We start from the raw sequence: 19,768 nt of genomic DNA, 5'->3' as shown, positions 1-19,768 counted from the left end.
CTGTCTCAAAAATAAATAAATGTTTAAATTTTTTTTTCAACGTTTATTTATTTTTGGGACAGAGAGAGACAGAGCATGAACGGGCGAGGGGCAGAGAGAGAGGGAGACACAGAATCGGAAACAGGCTCCAGGCTCTGAGCCGTCAGCCCAGAGCCCGACGCGGGACTCGAACTCACGGACCGTGAGATCGAGACCTGGTTGAAGTCGGACGCTTAACTGACTGCGCCACCCAGGCGCCCTATATAAATGTTTAAAAAAAGAAAAAAGAAAAAAAAAAGAAAATAGAAACAAACAGGAAACTGTTCTCAAATATGCTTTGAGTAAAAATCTGTTTTGAAAAGTTCTGGGGTGGAGTTCTGGTATGATAAGAGAGTCTGTGGTTTCTTGATTGATTGTTTTTAAGCAAAAGGCTATCTCCAAAGAACCTGGTGGAACTTCCATCACATACAAAAAAAGGAGGCTATTTCTCACACACAATGGAAAGATGAGCCCCACAGAGGATGTCTGCAACCCATATGGCATGAGACTCTGAAATAAGAAAAGGTTTCTCATATAAAGAGTGTGTTTTGTTGTAGAAAACAATTAGATTTCAGTAAAGCTAAAAACCCGCAAGGCTTCCTGAAATGGAACAATGACAAGAGTCGCAAGAACATCACTGAAAGCTGGGAAACACGGGACGGCATTGTAGGTAAAGGGAGAAGTAAATAGAAGACAAACCAGACCGATATGTCAAGAACATGGTGATACTAAGAGGTGGAAAATTGCAAAAGGTGATCGATCTAAGCAAGGATCACAAACTCAAGGTCGCACAGCTAAAATGAGCGAAATAGATTGAGACAAAAAACACAGAATAGACAATGGTGGACATAAATACATATGGCAAACTAGAATGAGAATCTCTTTCAGTGGGATTAGCTCATGCTAAGCAGCAGCAGACCCCCACCATGTGTGCTGAAGGCTCATCTGTCCATATTTTCCAATTTCCAAGGGAAGCTGGAAATCTACATTGGGAGGCCAGGTTTTTATGTGAAATCTGATTTTATGTTTCCTAGTATTTTTAAAGTAATGCACGAAGAGAGGTCATTGTGTACAGGACAAACAAAACATATCTGGCGGCTAAATCCACCCACGGGCTTGCAGCTTGTGACTTCTGAGTTGGACCATAAAGCAGAAGCTCAATGACAGGATGAGTAGATGAGTTTTATTAAGTCAGGAACCTGCATTATGGGAACCGAGGAGGAACAATAACACGTGTACTTACAAATCCCCAGGTCATCACAGCAGTCAAATACGCCAGATTGCCAGTCACTATGCATCACACCCCCGGTCCCATATCCTGGCTGTGAAACAACGGGATTCATTTTTAAGGCTAAGTTCCGAAGGGCACTGCCTGTGAAAACAAACCCAAAAAAGTATTAAACGCCTGCCTGTATTGGTTGGATATCACGCAGATTCCAGTTGAGAAGACCTTTCATCACATTTCTCCTAATTAGGGGTGGCCACACTCAACTGACTTAATAAGACATTTCCAGATATTGTCGATACTAGGCAATTAGAAACATCAAGGAGATGGGGTGAGGGCTCCTTTCACAGGTTTTCTGGGGGGGGGGGTTGTAGCCCCTTTCTCTGATATTTTTCTCTTTTTATTGGCAAGAGGGTTTTTTTCTTCTTTTTTCAAGACAACCATCCTGAATAATATCTATTTTGCGTATGAGGTGTTTTATTTAATTGTAATTCTAATAACTTTTACAAAGCTATTGCACAGAGGGGCGACTGGGTGGCTCAGTCGGTTAAGCGTCCGACTTCGGCTCAGGTCATGATCTCACAGTTTGTGGGTTTAAGTGCCGTGTCGGGCTCTATGCTGATAGCTCAGAACCTGGAGCCTGCTTCGGATTCTGTGTCTCCCTCTCTCTGTGCGCCCCACACCCCATACTCTGTCTCTGTCTCTGTCTCTCTCTCTCAAAAATAAATAAAAAAAACCATAAAAAGAATCCAAAGCTATTGCACAGACATTATCTCAGTTTCTCCTTAAGAGAACTTTGTGCGATAGAGTTGTTTACTTCTCCAAAATATTGCCATCACACAGATGCTTCTAGCTAATGTCAGCCCTCATTGCGTAATTACTAGTGGTGTCCTGATAGCTAACAGATGTCTTAGGTTACTTACAAAAAAAACGATTAATTTTTTTAAATGTTTATTCTTGAGAGAGAGAGAGAGAGAGAGGGAGACACAGTATCTGAAGCAGGCTCCAGGCTCTGAGCTGTCAGCACACAGCCTGACGTGGGGCTCAAACCCATGAACTGTGAGATCATGACCTGAGCCAAAGTCGGCCGCTATCTCAACTGAGCTACCCAGGCACCCCCAAAAATGATTAATTTTTTGTGTGTGAAATCGTCAGTCCAGAATCTGAAAAAAAAGGGTGAGGGGGGTGGTGCTTCAAGCTTCCACAGAAAAATGCAATAATTGAAAAACCACTAAGGAATAGTGTCCCTTGAACAAAGTGGTACCTATACTTTTCAGATTTCATCAAGTGATCAAGTGAAGTCTCCTGAGCTTTAACCAGTCAGAACTCCCAAGGGAGAGAATGTGTTTGGTTTCACAACGACCAATGTTAAAGCTTTCTTCTTTACTACTTCATATCTAACCATATGCAGTGCTCTGTAGCCTTGGCCCCTGTTCACCTGCAACGTTTCCCTTAACCAGGTGCAAGGCCCCGTTATCTGTCCACCTGTTCCTCCATGTTGTCAGGGAAGGCCCCAGTCAAAGATGCTCCCACTTGCAGGGCACCTGGGTAGCTCAGTTGGTTAAGCCTCCAACTTCGGCTGGGGTCACGATCTCACAGCTTGTGAGTTCGAGCCCCACATCAGGCTCTGTGCTGACAGCTCAGAGCCTGGAGCCTGCTTCAGATTCTGTGTCTCCCTCTCCCTCTCTCTCTCTGCCCCTCCCCTGCTTGTGCTCTCTCTCTCTCTCTCTCTCTCAAAAATAAACATTAAAAAAAATAAAGATGCTCCCACCGTGCATCTCAGTCCTGGCTGTGCACTAGGTTCATCCTTAGTGCTTGGCTGCAAAACACTTATACTTGATTCTGATTCACTAGCTGGGGGGGACCCTAGGTGAGTAACATTTTAAGAGGCAATTGTGAAGCAGACAGCAATGGAGAATCTGATTTACAGGTCTCTCTCAGCCTTTGCCAGTCTTCTCAGCTCTTCCTCTGCCCTGCTCTTTTTCCTGATTGATTTTGTATATGCTGAAATCCATGGCTGTGATCAGTTGATTCCCCCAACAGGTGAGTCCTTATAAAAGGGGTGGAGGTTTTGACTCGGTGATCAGTCGGTTAAGCGTCCAACCTCGGCTCAGGTCATGATCTCTCAGTCTGTGTGTTCAAGCCCCGTGTCGGGCTCTGTGCTGACAGCTCAGAGCCTGGAACCTGCTTTGGATTCTGTGCCTCCCTCTCTCTCTGATCCTCCCCTGCTCACTCTGTGTCTCTCTCTCTCTCTCAAACGTGAACATCAAAAAAAAAAAAAAATTAAACAAAAGGTGGGGTGGAGGTTTTATGGAATAATAAAAGCCAAGGCACTTTGGACTGCCTTGGAAAGGTGCCTCTAATATTTATTATCGAGAACCTGCTTTATGACACAAAGGGAAAACCACCAGGTTGAGAAGGCTCTATATTTACTGTCAAATCACATTAGGAGCTATGTTGAAACTGCAGGGCTAGATAGATATTTCATTGGGGTCCAAAGGTCTTTCTCCTCTCTGATTATGTAGGAGGATTATGATACCTTTCCTACCACCATCTAATTAGAGCGGACACAGTGTGAGCTCAATCTATTATCCAAGAAATAGTTGCAGAATGTGAATAAATTGTGCAGGTAGTGGGCTGTTCAGTATGGAATGCTATAGATATACTTCTGGCCTCAAGGATGAATTATCCATTACCTTCAAAATATATACTGGAAAAATCATTACAGACAAAATGTATGCATAGCTGTGGCTGCTGCATGTGTATCATTAAAGAAGTATACCAATAAGTCTATATTCTTTTTTTTTTTTGAAAAAATTTTAATGTTTATTTTTGAGAGAGAGAAAGAGAGAGCGTGTGAGCTTGTGAGCGGGGGGAGGGGCAGAGAGAGAGGGAGACACAAAATCCGAAGCAGGCTCCAGGCTCTGAGCTGTCAGCACAGAGCCCAGCACGGGGTTTGAACCTACGAACCGTGAGATCGTGACCTCTGAGCCGGAGTCAGATGCTTAACAGACTGAGCGACCCAGGTGCCCTAACATCTTTAAAATGGGTATAATACCACTTTTCTCATGGTTTGTTGTATTGCAGTCATCTCTAAGACTATGTCAATAGACTATGTCTATTAAGCACTGTGCTTCCTGTATGCCAGTGACCTGACATATGCTCCCCTGTGTCTATTTTAGACTAAACGTTGCTAAGTAGCAAGGATAGTGCATGGGGTCACAGCTCCAGAAGGCTAATGACAGTGTGGTGATAAAGTAAACAATGGGGTAGGAATCTCAAGGCTTGGATTTTATTTTATTTTTTTTAAGTTTATTTATTTATTTGGAGAGAGAGAGAGAGAGAGAGAGAGAGAGAGAGAGAGAGCTGGGGGATGGGCAGAGAGAGAGGGAGAGAGAGAGAGAATCCCAAACAGGCTCCACACTGTCAGTGCAGAGCCCGACATGGGGCTGAAACCCATGAACCTCGAGATCAAGATCTGAGCCGAAATCAAGACTTGGACACTCAACTGACTGAGCCACCCAGCCACCCCTAAAGGCTTGGATTTTAGTCATTGCTGGTATTTGGCAGGCTCAAGTAAGATCAAGCTTGAAAACTGCAAACTACCATATACATGAGGGAGAATCTAAAGAGAGTTTCAGTGGCAAGAAAGCAGATGGAAAAAAACCTGAATGTGATATGTTGCCAATATAACAATGGCTGATGTTCGCAAGGAGCATTCTACTTTCCAAAGTGTGTTCATGTTTGATCTCTAGTTAACCCTGATCTCTGTTTAATATTCCCAGCACACTGAAGCACTCAGGGAATAAAGGCTGGTAAGACGCTTTCTACTGCAGACATGAAAATGGAGGCAGAGAGGTTACATGCCAGAGCCAAGGAAAGTCAGGATCACTAGTCCAACCTCTTTAATTTATAGATGAGGAAATGAGGTTTGTCTCGAAGATGGAGTGTTGCCCTGCACCCTCTTCCCAGTTTTTCAGGGAAAAGACATGGGGACACCTCACAAGAAATATTATGGAAACCCAGAGATGGGAAGGTGGACCAGACAGCAGGATCCAGTGGTTTCCATCATGGACACTGGCCAGACTCCAGCTCCACAGTCACTAGCTAATGACCTTGGGGGAGTTACTTCCCTTCCATGTGCCTCATTGTCCTGAATCTGTGAAATGGGGATATGCACACTACATAGTAACAAAGCTGTCAGGTGCATTAAATAATATCTGAAAAGCTCTTAGAGTGGTGGCTGGCATGGGATAAATTCTTCCTGAGTAGTAGTTCCATTAAAGAGAGTACTGGTCCTGGAGGGAAACAAGTAGAATCCCCACACCTTCTTTACACTCTCCTATATATTGTAAGACAAGGGCATTTCTTCTATGAGGCCACAGATGAAAGGGAAAGAAACAGAAAGTCACGTGTCTGCAGTAACAGAGTGGCAGGGCTGGGATTTAAATTCAGTTCTTGGACTCTAAAGCTTTTATTATTATTTCCACAGACTCTACCAGTCTGGGATTATAATCTTGCCAGCCAAAGCAAACAAGACCTGCTCAGGAAGAAAAGGTAACTTCTACTGCCCATCACTAAAGGTGCTCCAAAGTCAGAATCATAATCTTCAAAATAGCCCTTTCATTTATTTTTTTATTATTTTTTAGGTTTATTTGTTTATTTTGAGAGAGACAGAGACAGTGCGAGTGGGGAAGGGGCAGAGAGAGAATCCCAAGCAGGATCCACACTACCAGCGCAGAGCCTGATGCAGAGCTTGAACTCACGAAACCATGAGTGAGATCATGACCTAAGCTAAAACCAAGAGTCGGACACTTAACCGACTGAGCCACCCAGGTGCCCCCAAAATTGTCTTTTAAATTTTTTTTTTAACGTTTATTTATTTTTGAGACAGAGAGAGACAGAGCATGAACGGGGGAGGGGCAGAGAGAGGGAGACACGGAATCTGAAACAGGCTCCAGGCTCTGAGCAGTCAGCACAGGGCCCGACGCGGGGCTCGAACTCACGGAGTGTGAGATCGTGACCTGAGCCGAAGTCGGCCACTTAACCGACTGAGCCACCCAAGCGCCCCCAAAATTGTCTTTTAAAAATAACTTTTGGTCAGGGCACCTGGGTGGCTCATTTGTTTGGGCATCTGACTCTTGATTTCGGCATGGGTCATGATCTCATAGTTCATAGGTTTGAGCCTTGCATTAAGCTCTGTACTGACAGCTCAGAGCCTGCTTGGGATTCTCTCTCTCTCTCTCTCTCTCTCTCTCTCCCTCTCGGCCCCTCCCCTGCTCTCTCTCTCTCAAAATAAATAAACAAACATTAAGAAACAAAAAAAAGAACTTTTGTTCAATCCACAGTTGTCACTGTCAGTCCAGAGTTCTTTCGGTTGGGCTTCTTTGACCTTTACTTGAATATGGACATGCTTCACAAATTCTCCACCTGTACTCTTTGGGATCCAGTTTCTTTACTTTAGGGACACGTTTAGGGTCAGAGTAGAGGGATCGGCCTGGTTCTCAATTTCAGACACTCTCTAAACATGAATGAGTTTGAATCATATTCACCCCTACACTATCACACCCCAGAATTGTACAGATTGCTGGGATACACCAATACCAAAGATTTAAACAAGTTGACTATTAGGTCTTTCACATAATTTTAGCAGAGAGATGTCTTGTAGTTCTTTCCCACAGATCTAACACATAGTTCTGTGAATAAGGAAACCACACATGTACTCCACGAGGTGTTTCCAACAATGTAGGTCTGCAGAGAAAAAAGCCCCATCAGGACAGACCTCAACTCTTTCAGTAAACATCTAATTGAAGTGCAATATACATGTAGTCAAGTACAGAGCTCATAAGCATGATTGATGAATTTAACAGTGAACAGTCCTTGTAACCACAGCCTGGTTCAAGAAGAAGGACGTTACCAGCACGACAGAAGCCCTCCGGAACTCTCTTAGGAACTCATACCCCTCTGCCCAGCTTCTACTTTGTCTTTAAACACCAGAGCCTCGTTTTGCCTGCTTTTGAGCCTTACATATATTTAATTATATGCACTATTTATTCTCCTGTGTCTGGCTTCTTTTGCTCAAATTTAAGATTGTGAGATTCAACCATGTCGTGTATAGCAATAATTCACTTATTCTCATTGTCATATAATAAATTATCCTATAGATATGCACAACTTATTTATCCACGCTACCATTGTATTGTTTCTAGTTTGGACTATTAGAAATGGGATAGCAGTGCTATGAACATTCTTGTACCCATCTTTAGGTGGACCAGGTATGTATTTCAGTTGTGTCTACATCTAGGAGTAGAATTGCTGGGCCCTAGGGTTGGTAGAAAGTATCAAACAGTATGGTGAAGTAGTGGAATTTACACTCCCATCAGTAAAGGATGAGAGTTCTGTTTGCCCCATGTCCTTGGAATACCTGTTGGTACCACCATCTTTCATTTTACCCATAGGCTGCTACAGAAGCTGGGAAGCAGAAGCCTAGGCCTAAGACTCAGAAAAGCAGAAATTACGGTTAAACGATTGAACAGGGTTACCGCATTTAGGAAAATTAATAAAGGAGATTCTGTTAAATTTGAATAAGTAAGACTCAATATTTGAGACATACTTACACTAAAAAGGTTTTCATCCATTAGTTGAAATTCACATTTAACCGGGCATTTTGTATTTATTTGGACAGTTGCGAGAATGATTTTGGAATTAGATAATTCCACGGTGGGGGGCAGTTCCTGCCTCCCAGTTTACAGGATTGGGATTGGTGTAAGGGAGGCCAGAACAAAGAGGCTTCCCTAAGGTTGTGCAGGAAGCTGTCTCCCACCCCCCACAGAGTGGGAGAGGCCAAAGGACACTAACAGTGGTCATGATTTATTACTGCTATCTAAATTCTTACAAGAGCATTTCCTCTGGGAATGCAGTTGTTTATTCATGGATAAGGGAAGGAAATGGAAATTTCTTGAGCAGTTTCTACTGCCAGATTTCATGTTAAGCAATCTTAGGTATGTGAGGGGATTCTAGTTTCATAATAATCTTTTCTCCTAATTTGAAAGCAAATACTTGGAGCAGTGCAGCCAGGTTCCCAGGTGGGTGAGCTAAAGCTGAAGTCCATGCTCTTCCATTCGACCAAGTCCTATCGTTAGGAAGGAGTCCAATTGATTGGCCCAGGGCCTGCATGGGCTCCATTTCTCTCCACCAGTCTCAGCTATGCTCTTGGGATCCGCCAAACTGCTGAATGTCACTTGACTTGAGTTTCCCTAGTCCCCTCATTCCCTCTGTTTCCATCCTGCCTTTCTCCCCTACCTCCTTCCAGCTCTCAGCTTTCTACCAGATCATTCCATGGGTTGTACGCAACCCATTTCTGGAAAAGCAAAGTAAATAACCTCAATTGGGAAAGCCCCTGCTTTGAGTCACTTGGAGCTTCTCCAGCACCCAAACAGCCCCCAGCAGGCCTGTTTTTTAGTGCTGGGTCTCATCTGCATCTGGAACCAGTTGTCCCACTCCCCTGCATCTCAAGCAGAATTATGCAGTCTCTTCATCACATGGGGACTCTGACTTTGCACCTGTTGTGTGTAGACCAGAAAATGCCATTCCAAAATATGCCTCTCTGGCCTAAGAGTTATTTTTAGTTGATTATTTTGAGAGACAGCACACATAGGAGAAGCTCTGAAAACAGGGAAGTTACCCAATAAGGGAAATTTACATTTATAAGGGAAAATCTCCATTTGTAAGTGTCCCCTTCTCATATCAGGAAGAGAGGGATGATTCTGTACCACAAGGAACTCTTATCAGTGGAAAAAGTATGGACTCAAATCTTCATTACAAACCTTAACCTTGTTTACCTGCTCCCCTCCCCAAAATTGGCTTTCCCTACACTTTCTCTCCAGTGCCTTTAGCTGAAAGCTGGTGTGTAAGCCCAAATTCTAAGCCACCTCTGAGAGTTATTCATTTTCCTGCATATTTCCCGTGTACATGAGATATATGCATACTAAACTTCTGTTTTTGCTCTTCTTAATCCGTATTTTGTTTCGGGGGCCCCAGTTGAGAACTTGGAAGCATAGAGGGTAAATTATTTTTCATCTCCTACAAAATCATTTCTGAAATTTTAGCCAAACTATGGAAACTCTCAGTTATAAGGAAATTTAAAAATGATTATGCATCATTGGAAGTATGACATTTCTGAATTTAAACTAAATAATATCTGGAAACAAAAAGCCTTTGGTCACTGTCTGGGGTGGTGGGGTGACGTGGGGAGGGCATTCTGCACAACTTAGTGAAGCCTCCATGGTAGGCCATAGGTGAGGATATATCCCTTCTGCATATTATAGACTCGGAGTGGGGAAAGAAGGTTTACCAGTATCTGACTTCTCGGTTTCCCTCCCTCCCCAGACACATTCAGATCCTGCTCCTCCAGGGAATCTTCCTCCCTGAGCTTCTCCAGCACCCAGAAACACCACAACAGGCCTGCTGTTAGTCCTGGGTCTGAGTCTGCATCTGGAGTCAGTTATCTGGATCGCCTACAGAACCCTGCATTGTCTGTATCACAGTACGATCCTTGGATGATGTACCGCCAATCGCATCATTTCTGAAATGTTAGCCCGAACAACGAAAACTCTGTTATATGTAAAATTAAATATGATTGTGTATAATTGAAGGTATGGCATTTCCTAATTTTAGCTAAATAATGTCTATTTTTAACATTTATTTATTTTGAGAGCGAGAGCGTGAGCAGGGGAGGGGCAGAGAGAGACGGAGAGAAAGAATCCCAAGCAGGCTCTGAACTATCAGTGCAGATCCCAACGTGGGGTTCCACCCCTTTGACCGTGAACTCATGACCTGAGCCAAAAACAAGAGTCAGACACCTAACTGAGCCACCCAGGTGCCCCTAAACTAAATAATTTTTATAACCAAAAAGCCACTCCAAAACATTTTCCCTTTTGTTAAAAATGGTGCTTATGCTTGGTAATCCTTTAAAAATGTTCTTTTTAATGTTTACTTATTTTTGAGAGAGAGAGAGAGAGAGAGCACGTGAGTGAGCACGAGTCGGGCAGGGGCAGAGACAGAGGGAGACACAGAATCTGAAGCAGGCTGTAGGCTCTGAGCTGTCAGCACAGAGCCCAACATGAGGCTTGAACTCATGAACCGTGAGATCATGACCTGAGCCACCCAGGTGCCCCTCATGCTTGCTTGGTAATCCATAAATGAGGAGCCTCTCAGGAATATTTATTTATTTGATTGTGCTTGGGAATTTTCCTGACACCAGGAGAGTCCGTTATCCTCCTTTCATCAAGGAAGTAAAGGTTCTTACTAAAACCTTGAACTGGGGCAAAAGTCAGGGATAAAGAACAGTGACATATTGGAACCTCCCAGGTCTCTGTTGTCATTCTCCCACACTCCTTCGGTGACCTAATTCATTCAGCTTCTTCTCTACTTTTATCTTAAAATTTGTTAATGTGCTCTCAGGCGTAAGTGGTTCTAGGGGAAGAATGCCTTTTCATTCCCAAACTGGTCACCTTCAGGAAATGATCCACCCTATTTTTCCAGTCCTTTGATTACCACTTCCTTCCCTTCTCAGGCCACTTTGCACACCACTCTTCAGGAATTCCCTCCGCCCTGTTCCTGCTGTGAGACCCTGCCCCTTGTTTCCCTACTTACCCGTTAAGCTCTCATGTCAAATGCCACCTCCTCCATGAAGCCGTTCCTAATCCTCCAAGTTGGATTTGCCTGTCTTCCTACTCACCCTTGCTCAACTCTCTCATGATGTGGCACAGAGCCCACTGGACATAGGGGTCAGCACACTGGGCATGAGCCACACTATTGATACTTGGCTGCCTCTAAAAGCCAATAACAGTGTCTCGACTTCCTTCTCCCCAGGGTCATCGGGGAAGCTCTCAGAAGCTACATCAGCTTCAGATATGAGACTCAGATATGTGCAAACTGAACACTTACATTTTTTATTTTGTTTTGTTTTGTTTTTTCATTTGCAGGTTTTCTGAGGGTGAAGGTGGATTCCGGTTATCTGCATCCCCCAAAGACAGTGACTTGCACATAGCCTAGAAAATACTAAGTGTTGGGGTTCAGGATACACCACCCTAAAATATGGCAAGTTGGCATGTTGACTGTATTAAGCCGAAGGAGTTGGAGAAAATGGCAGAGGCTGGAAGGTCATTTGACCTCTTTTTCTCGCCCTTCTTCCCTAAAAGTAGGAGATAAATCTGTCATGGGCAAGGTACCTCCCCAGTACCAGGAACTGCTATTGACGTCTAGTGGAGAGAGGCCAAGGGTACCACTCCCCATTCTTTCTTCCTAATCCTCCATTTAATCCCCCTTTCCTGCCAACAATAAATTATTTGGCCCAATAGTGTCAAGGCTGAGAAACTCTTGATTAATACTCTTATCCTGTTCTTAGGCATATTTGAGCATCTTACAAACTTACAAATATAACAAGATGTAACATGGAAAATGAAGAAATTGGACACAGGGAAAGTAAAGTCTGAAGCAAATTTTGCACATGCTTTAAAATTTCTGTATATTGCTGGACATGGGCTACAAATAAAATTCTGAGCTTCCTATCAGGCAAAGCAAAGAGGGAACACAAACATTTAGGGAACTGACCATGTCTATAAAATAAGAACAGATTGAGACCTAGAGAAATTTCTCATCAAGGTCCTCGAAAAGGAGATGATATATGACATGTGGTGGTCAAAGCCTTTAACAGAATCTCTACAATAAATAGAACAGTGACTTTCATGAACTTATTTCCTAGTATAGGGTTAAAGCACAATGCTGGAGTAGAATCACTGAAAGCAATCTATGAGAAACTAAAATGGTCCCAGCAAACTACTCATCCCCCTGATCATCTGGATGATTCAGCATTAAAAATCAAATTTTGTAGATTGTTCAGAGAAACACTGGATGTATATTCTCAGACAACCCTCCATGAGTATTTTAACCAGCTACGATATGGTAAGAATTGGGCAGCAATGGGGCTGAATTAAAAGTGTTTGGTGAGAACCAGAGTTCGGATTCCCCATGAAAGTTGCTTATCAGGCATAGGAACAGGGATGCAGAAGGGAAGGCATTTAAGGCAAATGTATTGTCATCAAAATTAAATGAGGCAGTCAAGACACACACCTGAATAGAAGGCCACCCTAGTGTAGCACAGACTGAGTTAACAGCCATCCTAGCTCAAAGTGCAGATAAGTTAAAAGCATATTTATGAGAAGCCTGTGTTTTCCTCAGACACCAGTTCTAGGTCTTCCCTGGGGGGGAAGCTGAGAAGTGAAAAATGGCCAACAAAGGCTACATACAACTGACATTTGAAGGATCCATTTAAAAGAAGCATATAGTGTTTTGTTAAGAGGTACATCTTTTTTTTTTTTTCAATATATGAAATTTATTGTCAAATTGGTTTCCATACAACACCCAGTGCTCATCCCAAAAGGTGCCCTCCTCAATACCCATCACCACCTTCCCCTCCTTCCCACCCCCCATCAACCCTCAGTTCTCAGTTTTTAAGAGTCTCTTATGCTTTGGCTCTCTCCCACTCTAACCTCTTTTTTTTTTTTTCCTTCCCCTCCCCCATGGGTTTCTGTTAAGTTTCTCAGGATCCACATAAGAGTGAAACCATATGGTATCTGTCTTTCTCTGTATGGCTTATTTTACTCAGCATCACACTCTCCGGTTCCATCCACGTTGCTACAAAGGGCCATACTTCACTCTTTCTCATTGCCACGTAGTACTCCATTGTGTATATAAACCACAATTTCTTTATCCATTCATCAGTTGATGGACATTTAGGCTCTTTCCACAATTTGGCCATTGTTGAGAGTGCTGCTATAAACATTGGGGTACAAGTGCCCCTATGCATCAGTACTGCTGTATCCCTTGGGTAAATTCCTAGCAGTGCTACTGCTGGGTCATAGGGTAGGTCTATTTTTAATTTCCTGAGGAACCTCCACACTAAGAGGTACATCTTTTGCATGTGCTGATGAATTGCATGTGACCATAGGAGTGATCAAAGTCCCAAAGTTGTGTACCATAGAACCGGGAAAATGCTTATGTCAGGTGTTAATGAAACCCACCCACTGTGACAATAAAAGAAGGCAGTAAAACACTCTTGGAGTACAATTTTAGGGAACCAATTTCCTGGTCAGTACTATGGAGATAAAAGAATTGCAACATGGAATCTTAGATAATGTAATGAGTTGACCTTTTAAAAATACCAACCACTTGGCTCCACTCTGATTCTGCGGACCCACTGCCTGGGCAAAGGGGTTAGTGGCCTTGGAACGGATATTTTTAATGTGTCCCAGGTGGCTCCAAGATGTGGGGAGGGTTCCAAATCGCTGTGTTAAAGAAAGTCCATCCGAAATGATGATTTGAGTATTGAAGTAGTGGCACTTAAGTCTTTTGCACAAAAATAAAACACATATTTCCCCCCAATTTCAAATTTCTCCTACCACTTACATTTTTACTGCAGATACCTATAATTATAAAAATGTAGCCAAAATAATATGCTCAGTGAAGATACTCTAACAATCACAAAACGATCAAAAGAAAAAAAATCTCTGGTAAATCTACCATACAAAGTTAACCTTACCGAGATTTGTGATGTAATGGCCTTGTATTGAGCCCAGCAAAAACCAATTCATGTACAGGACCATGTTTTAATGAAGATTCTTTTAAATTAAGCGATAAATCCATTTCTCCTACAGTATGGAGAAGGTTACTCCCCTTGCTGTTCATTAACACTTGGGGAGCAGGTGTTCACCTCTTGTAGAAGTGGTATCCAATCATTGTGCTCCAGCTCAGGATTGTTATTCTCTGATTAGCTAAGACCCTTACTATGACTCTTGGATGGGTGTAAAAGAGCAGAGAGGGTCTTTCTTTCTAAGAAACAATTTAGTTGGAGTTTTTCCAGCTCATCGCGCAATTTATTTCAATCTGCATAATTAAAGGTTGAAATACTATTAATTGAGGGGTGCCTGGGTGGCTCAGTCCGTTAAGCATCTGACTTCGGCTCAGGCCATGGTCTCATGGTTCATGAGTTCAAGCCCCACATGGAGCTCTGTACTGATAGGACTGCTTGGGATCCTCTCTCTCCCTCTCTTTCTGCCCCTCCATGACTGGTGCTTTCTCTCTCTCTCAAAATAAATAAATAAACTTGAAAAAAAAATAAATACAATTAACTGACTGAATCAATTTTTGAGTTAACTTTAAAGTCCTAATTCATATGCAAAGACCCTGAAATCCCTCAAAACCAGATTTCTCACTTAGGTAATGGTCTGTTTCCTCAGACTCCTGCCTTGCCTTTATTCTGTTTCTCTCTTCAAGTCTTTCTGGAACTCTGTCTCCACGAGGAGCTCAGCAAAGAGGAATCCCAAAAGGAGAAGAGGGTATCGCCATCTCCTGGATTTGCAGAGGGCTTGGCTCCCCCATATCTGGTATAGCATATCTGATATCTGGTCATATCCACAGTATAGCAGCCTTGTAGATGTCTTAGACTTAATAGTTCGGCTAAAAGAACTAGAAGACTTATGAAGCATGCACTCGATTTTAAATCTTGCTGTGACTCATATTTGAATTGGAATTACCTGTCCTTTTTAATTATGTGGGCCTAAGGTCCCTTACCTGGTAAGTCAATACAGCCAGCTAACAGCTGCATCCACTTCAGTACAGAACATCTTGAACAGACTTTATTTTTTAAAAAAATGTGTTTGGTAAACAGTCAACTTTGTTAAATGATTTTAAATTTTATTTTATGGTGGGTGGGTGGAAGAATTCCTCCCTCTACACCCCTATCCCCTATCCCCAATGCTAACTATTCATACTGGTGATGGAAATAAGGCTCAGATAGTTCTGGTCCTTAGCCACAAAGTCAATAATCAAAACTTCCAGATTGTTGAATTTGGATGGTGTCAGTAATCTAAAACTTGAGCAGGACCCATCCAGTACTTTATAAGAAAACAACAAAACCATTGCAAATGCTTTCATTGGTATACATAGGTCTCAAAATTTCAATGAGAATACAGTTACTTGTGGCCATGGAACACTTAAATGATGACAAATTTAGTTCAGGGAAGAGGCAGCAGATTATACAAACACTTGATTATAATGGTTTTTTTTTTTTTCAAAAGCCTCCAGATGTACTCTTCCAAAACATTGTCTATGTGCTAAAAGGGTCATCCATTACATCCACATCTGTCTCCATTTTCACTACCCCCAAGTTAAACCCAAGAGAGCATCAGTGCAATGTTAAGTGCAGATTTCTCAGTAAAATTGATGGCCACCCATGGAATGCCTGCTCAGTCCTCTGGGCTTCCTGTACATTTTGCTAACACATCAAGTGCTCCCAAGGTTGGTTACCTACCAGGAGGTAAATGAAGCACATCCTTAGGGCACCAATAAAGCTGGGCCAATAAAGTAAAATAAATGAGAGAAAATTTTAGAAAAATATTTAGCCTCCCTGCTCAAATAAATGTAATCCTTGAGGGAAATAATCATAATGATATTGGACTTCACCCTTATTTACGTATGAGAGGGTGTGGACAGGTAGCACATCATATATATTTCAGTGCATTTAAGACATTTAAAGATGTCTGTCTGGTCCTGGATGTTTTTAAGGTAAGCTGTTCTCAGGTCCTTCTCCTCTTCTGGAGTCAGAGACATAACTCCACTCAACTTTTTATCCCACCACAGGGCCTGGAGCAGAGCAGACACTCAATGGGTATTTTTTTTTTTTTTTAAAACATCTGAATGAAAAATGTATGAATATAGAAATTGTAAGTTTCATACACATAGTTTTAAAGTCTTTAGACATCTAGATGTCAGAAATACCATTTATAACAAATGTGCTTTTCTTAGGGGCTGGATATAAGAGGAAGGGAAAAAAGTTTCTTTTTTCCTTTTCCTCTAAATCATGCCAGTGAGAAAAGCTAATCATTCCCTCGACAGGGAAAATACTGAGAGCTGCCTTGGTGTTACTGCTGATAATAACAATGCTACAAATCAGGAAAGGTCACAAGTGGCCAGATCCCAACAATTTCAAAAAAATTGTTTTTTCCCCCCTAACAAAACAGAGACATTTAGAGTTAATTCTGACAGTAATGATAAACCTCAAAATGATGGAAAGCAGAATCGTGCCTCCTTACTAGCAAAACTAATTCCAACAGCAAATCCTGAAACCAATCATAAGACAAGAAACTTTCTAGAAGCAATTTAAAATATTATGTTTAAACACACGAGTCTTAATGGTAATATGATGATTTCTTCTTTAAGGATAAAGAATATTTTTTTCCTCATACAAATGTATCTTCTAGTAGCACATTTTAAAGAAACAGTCATGATATACCTAGGCTCTTAAGAGTCACTACAGCCAAATTTAATTTAAAAGACAATTGCATATTGCAGACATACGCTTTTTAAAAAAAATTCGGTGAGACACATGATGAATACCTACCATTCAATTCTGCCCTGGCTTGTGTTAATTACATGGTAAGAATTTACTAGCTTTATAGTTTCTTATTTTTTAAATAAATTTTTTTCTTTTTAAAGAAGATGGTAAAGAGAAAAGGTTACACAACTGAAATGTATTACTTTGTATCGCAATAATACTTACCACACTCTGATTAACTACAGAGGACAGCAGCCCGGGTCAAACTGGAGAAACCTCAGGAACACGGCTGCTTTGTTGGCTTCAGCCTTAGGGCTGGAGTCAGCGAGGGAGGGGTTAGGGGTGGGGAAAATTAGGAGGTGGCGACTGCAATCTTGTGGGAATTGTCTCTGCCTTGGGGGTCAATGTTCTTCTATTTAAGAAAATACACACTGCATTTAATTTCATTATATTATTTTCTGTGACATTTGCCTGACACCATGGTGAGATTTATTTATGATTAGACAACAACATGTTTTATGAAGATCCAAGGCTTGTTTATTTATTTAGGGTTTCTCTAATTTATTGACTCCCCAAGGCATTTAAGGGGCATGAAATGCATTTAAAAGTAAGCGTTGGGCAGCTGGTCTGAGGTCTCAGAAATGCTGAAGAGATATGTAACCTTCCTTCTGGCTGGGTTGTTGGGACTTACATTCCTAGCTAAGGAGCTGGATGAGAATATCTCTTGAAGGGTAGGGGGCAGAACAGGGATGTGGTCAGTGGCAAGCTGATGCCACCTGTCTGGTGCCAGCGTGGAGCCTGGTTTCTCAAAAGCGAGACCGACGTCGATCTCACAACTTCGACGGATGCAGAGGGCCTGAGCAGGGAGGAGAGCAAGAGGAGGGATTTAACTAAAAGTCCTAATAGGAAACAGCAGCTCTTTGGAATTGGGCGAGGGAAGGGAAGAGGGAATGATTCACTTAAGGAATCATTAGGGAGGCACATAAATACACAATACTCTATATAAAACCTCAATTGCTTCCAGGTTGCTGACTAAAAATGTGTTAGCTTAGCCAAGGTTAAAATGTCCTTAATTCCTATTGGTGTGACCCTAATGAGTTGTACTTTCTGTCATGGTGTTTGAACATAAAGCTTGAATGACTCACATCACTTACACTGTTTTCTGTTCCCCCAGGTTAGAGGTATGTACAGAGGGAGTTGTTCCTGGAGGCACAAGATAAGTGGGAAAGGGTTCATGAATGCTCACTTATCTCCGAGGGACATTTGCCTAGACTATTAACATTTCATATGTACCGCTGGGTACACTATCGGTATAAAATGCTATCTTATTTCAGAACCTTACCGTGCGAGCAATAGTCACTGCACACATAGGCCACTTGATAAAAAAGATAGGCAATGTCATGCCTGTCCTGGAAGAGCTCACAGCCGGGGAAGGTAGACACACTGCACAGACCATATAGAAAATATCCTTGGCATTTTACAAAGCAAGAGGCCAGCAAGTTCTAGGCCACTGACTATGTGGCTCTTGGGCAGAGCTCTTAAAAAAAAAAAAAAAAAAAAAAGGTGGTGGTTTATTGAGGACCTGCTATGTGCCAAGCACAGAATTGTTTCATTTTGAGGAATGTGTCAGTTATATATTAGTTGTTTTTATCCTCCTAATAAAGACAAAGAAACAGAGTGCCTTGGCCAAGAGCCCTGGAGCAGATAATCTGGGACTGTGAAACTTGAGCCCAGGCCCACGTTTTGCCACTATTCTTAACTATAAACGGTGGTAAAAGTATTAAGTGTGTTGACTGTGGTGAGCATTAAACGAGATAATGGGAGGGAAGGATGTGGCCACGGGAAAGGTGTGCATTAGAGAGCTGTGTTTCACTCCTCCCTTGTCATCCCTGCCCTTCCTCACGACTCCACTCCAGTCCCCTAAGTACCCTCTCCTCCACCTGCCTTGGACGTTGCACCTGCCTAGCCCCTCAGCTGGACACTGAGCCCTTTGGAGAAGGTAGGGCTTTGTCATCAGCATGACTTTACAGTTGGGGCCACACCAGACAAAGGCATGTAATTCAGGATCTCGTGGAATAACATTAAAGTGTTTTTAGAGTTATAGTCTAAGCCAGCCGCTCATGAACAGGAAAAGGAATCTATCTATCAAGTGCAGAAGGATCCAGGTCTGGGGGATTTTGCCCATTTATGCCAATCAAGCAATTAAAAGATGCTCACCAGGTCATCTGTGATTGGGGTGAAATCAACTTCCCAGGACCTATGTTCTAGTCTCTAATACTTTTTACCATTCAGTCAACAAATCCTTATTGAGAATTTATTATACACATCAGGCCTATGTGAAACACTAGGGGACCCAGCAGGAACAGTCAGGTGCCCTGCTGTTGAGATGCCTGTTGGGTTTTATTCTAATAAGGGAGAAAGACAAAAGAAAAACACACGCAAACACAAATAAAACGTAAGGAAACATATAAATGGACAAAAGAGTCACACATTGTTCTAAGGGTCTTAAAGAAAACTGTCAAGGGGCTGAGATTCTCAATAAGGGTGGGGGATAGGAAGAAGGGGGGCTTACCTTGGACGGAGGGGCAGGAAGGGCCTCCCTGAAGCAGAGCCAAAGGAAGAGCAGGAGCCGGTAGTGAGAGGGGTGGGAGGAGCATCTCGGTACAGACAAAAGTCCCAGCCTGAACTCAGCAGATTTTAAGGAACTGAGAGAGGGACAAGCAAAAAACATTCTAATGGACCATGTGAAGAGCCCAGGAATGGAGGTAGACGTAGTTTTATAGGACTCTTCAGGAAAGACTCCATGGAATGCTGTATTTTAAAGATGGACTGGCAGACTGGATCGTTGGTACACATGCGTGTGTGTACATGTGTGTGAATTCATGCTGAGAAAATCACCAAGCCATTTGTTTGTCTTTTCATGATTGATGGAAGGAAGGGGAACAGCCACAACCTAGCTTCTGCTGCTCCTCTCTTTGCAAACAGGCTCAGCAAGCTTTGGGGCTGAGAATGGGTAGATTTAGTGGTCGATGACCAATTCCCTGAGAAAAATAGTCAGGACAGGTGTGTGTGACTTCTGACATGAGCAAACTGCTTTAGGGTCATTGCCATTTTCAAAAAGGACTAAGTAG

At 42.4% G+C, this 19,768-nt stretch overlaps 1 protein-coding gene and 1 non-coding gene across 4 annotated transcripts in view; both read right to left on the bottom strand.

The window, feature by feature from the left end:
* LOC121033328 (placenta-specific gene 8 protein-like) overlaps window positions 1-19,535 on the bottom strand; it is a 27,249-nt gene extending 7,714 nt beyond the window's left edge. Inside the window, exons 1-3 of one of the 3 annotated variants that reach the window (XM_040479536.1) lie at window positions 19,210-19,535; window positions 17,329-17,493; window positions 16,966-17,049 (exon numbers count right to left, since the gene is read on the bottom strand). In XM_040479536.1, coding sequence (XP_040335470.1) covers window positions 16,990-17,049; window positions 17,329-17,493; window positions 19,210-19,368 — 384 coding nt within the window. In that variant the 5' untranslated portion in view covers window positions 19,369-19,535 and the 3' untranslated portion in view covers window positions 16,966-16,989. The other 2 variants (XM_040479533.1, XM_040479539.1) reach the window with 2 other exon arrangements.
* On the bottom strand, window positions 6,899-7,031 carry LOC121040491 (small nucleolar RNA SNORA18). Its single transcript, XR_005795332.1, has one exon. It is a non-coding gene; the product is annotated as a small nucleolar RNA SNORA18 (small nucleolar RNA).
* Window positions 19,536-19,768: the final 233 nt, after the last annotated feature.

This window comes from Herpailurus yagouaroundi, unplaced genomic scaffold (assembly GCF_014898765.1).
Source record: "Herpailurus yagouaroundi ecotype Mexico unplaced genomic scaffold, PumYag 28, whole genome shotgun sequence".
Taxonomy (NCBI): Eukaryota; Metazoa; Chordata; class Mammalia; order Carnivora; family Felidae; genus Herpailurus; species Herpailurus yagouaroundi.
The sequence above is the reverse complement of the archived record's forward strand: the minus strand, read 5'-3'. Positions and strand labels throughout refer to the sequence as shown.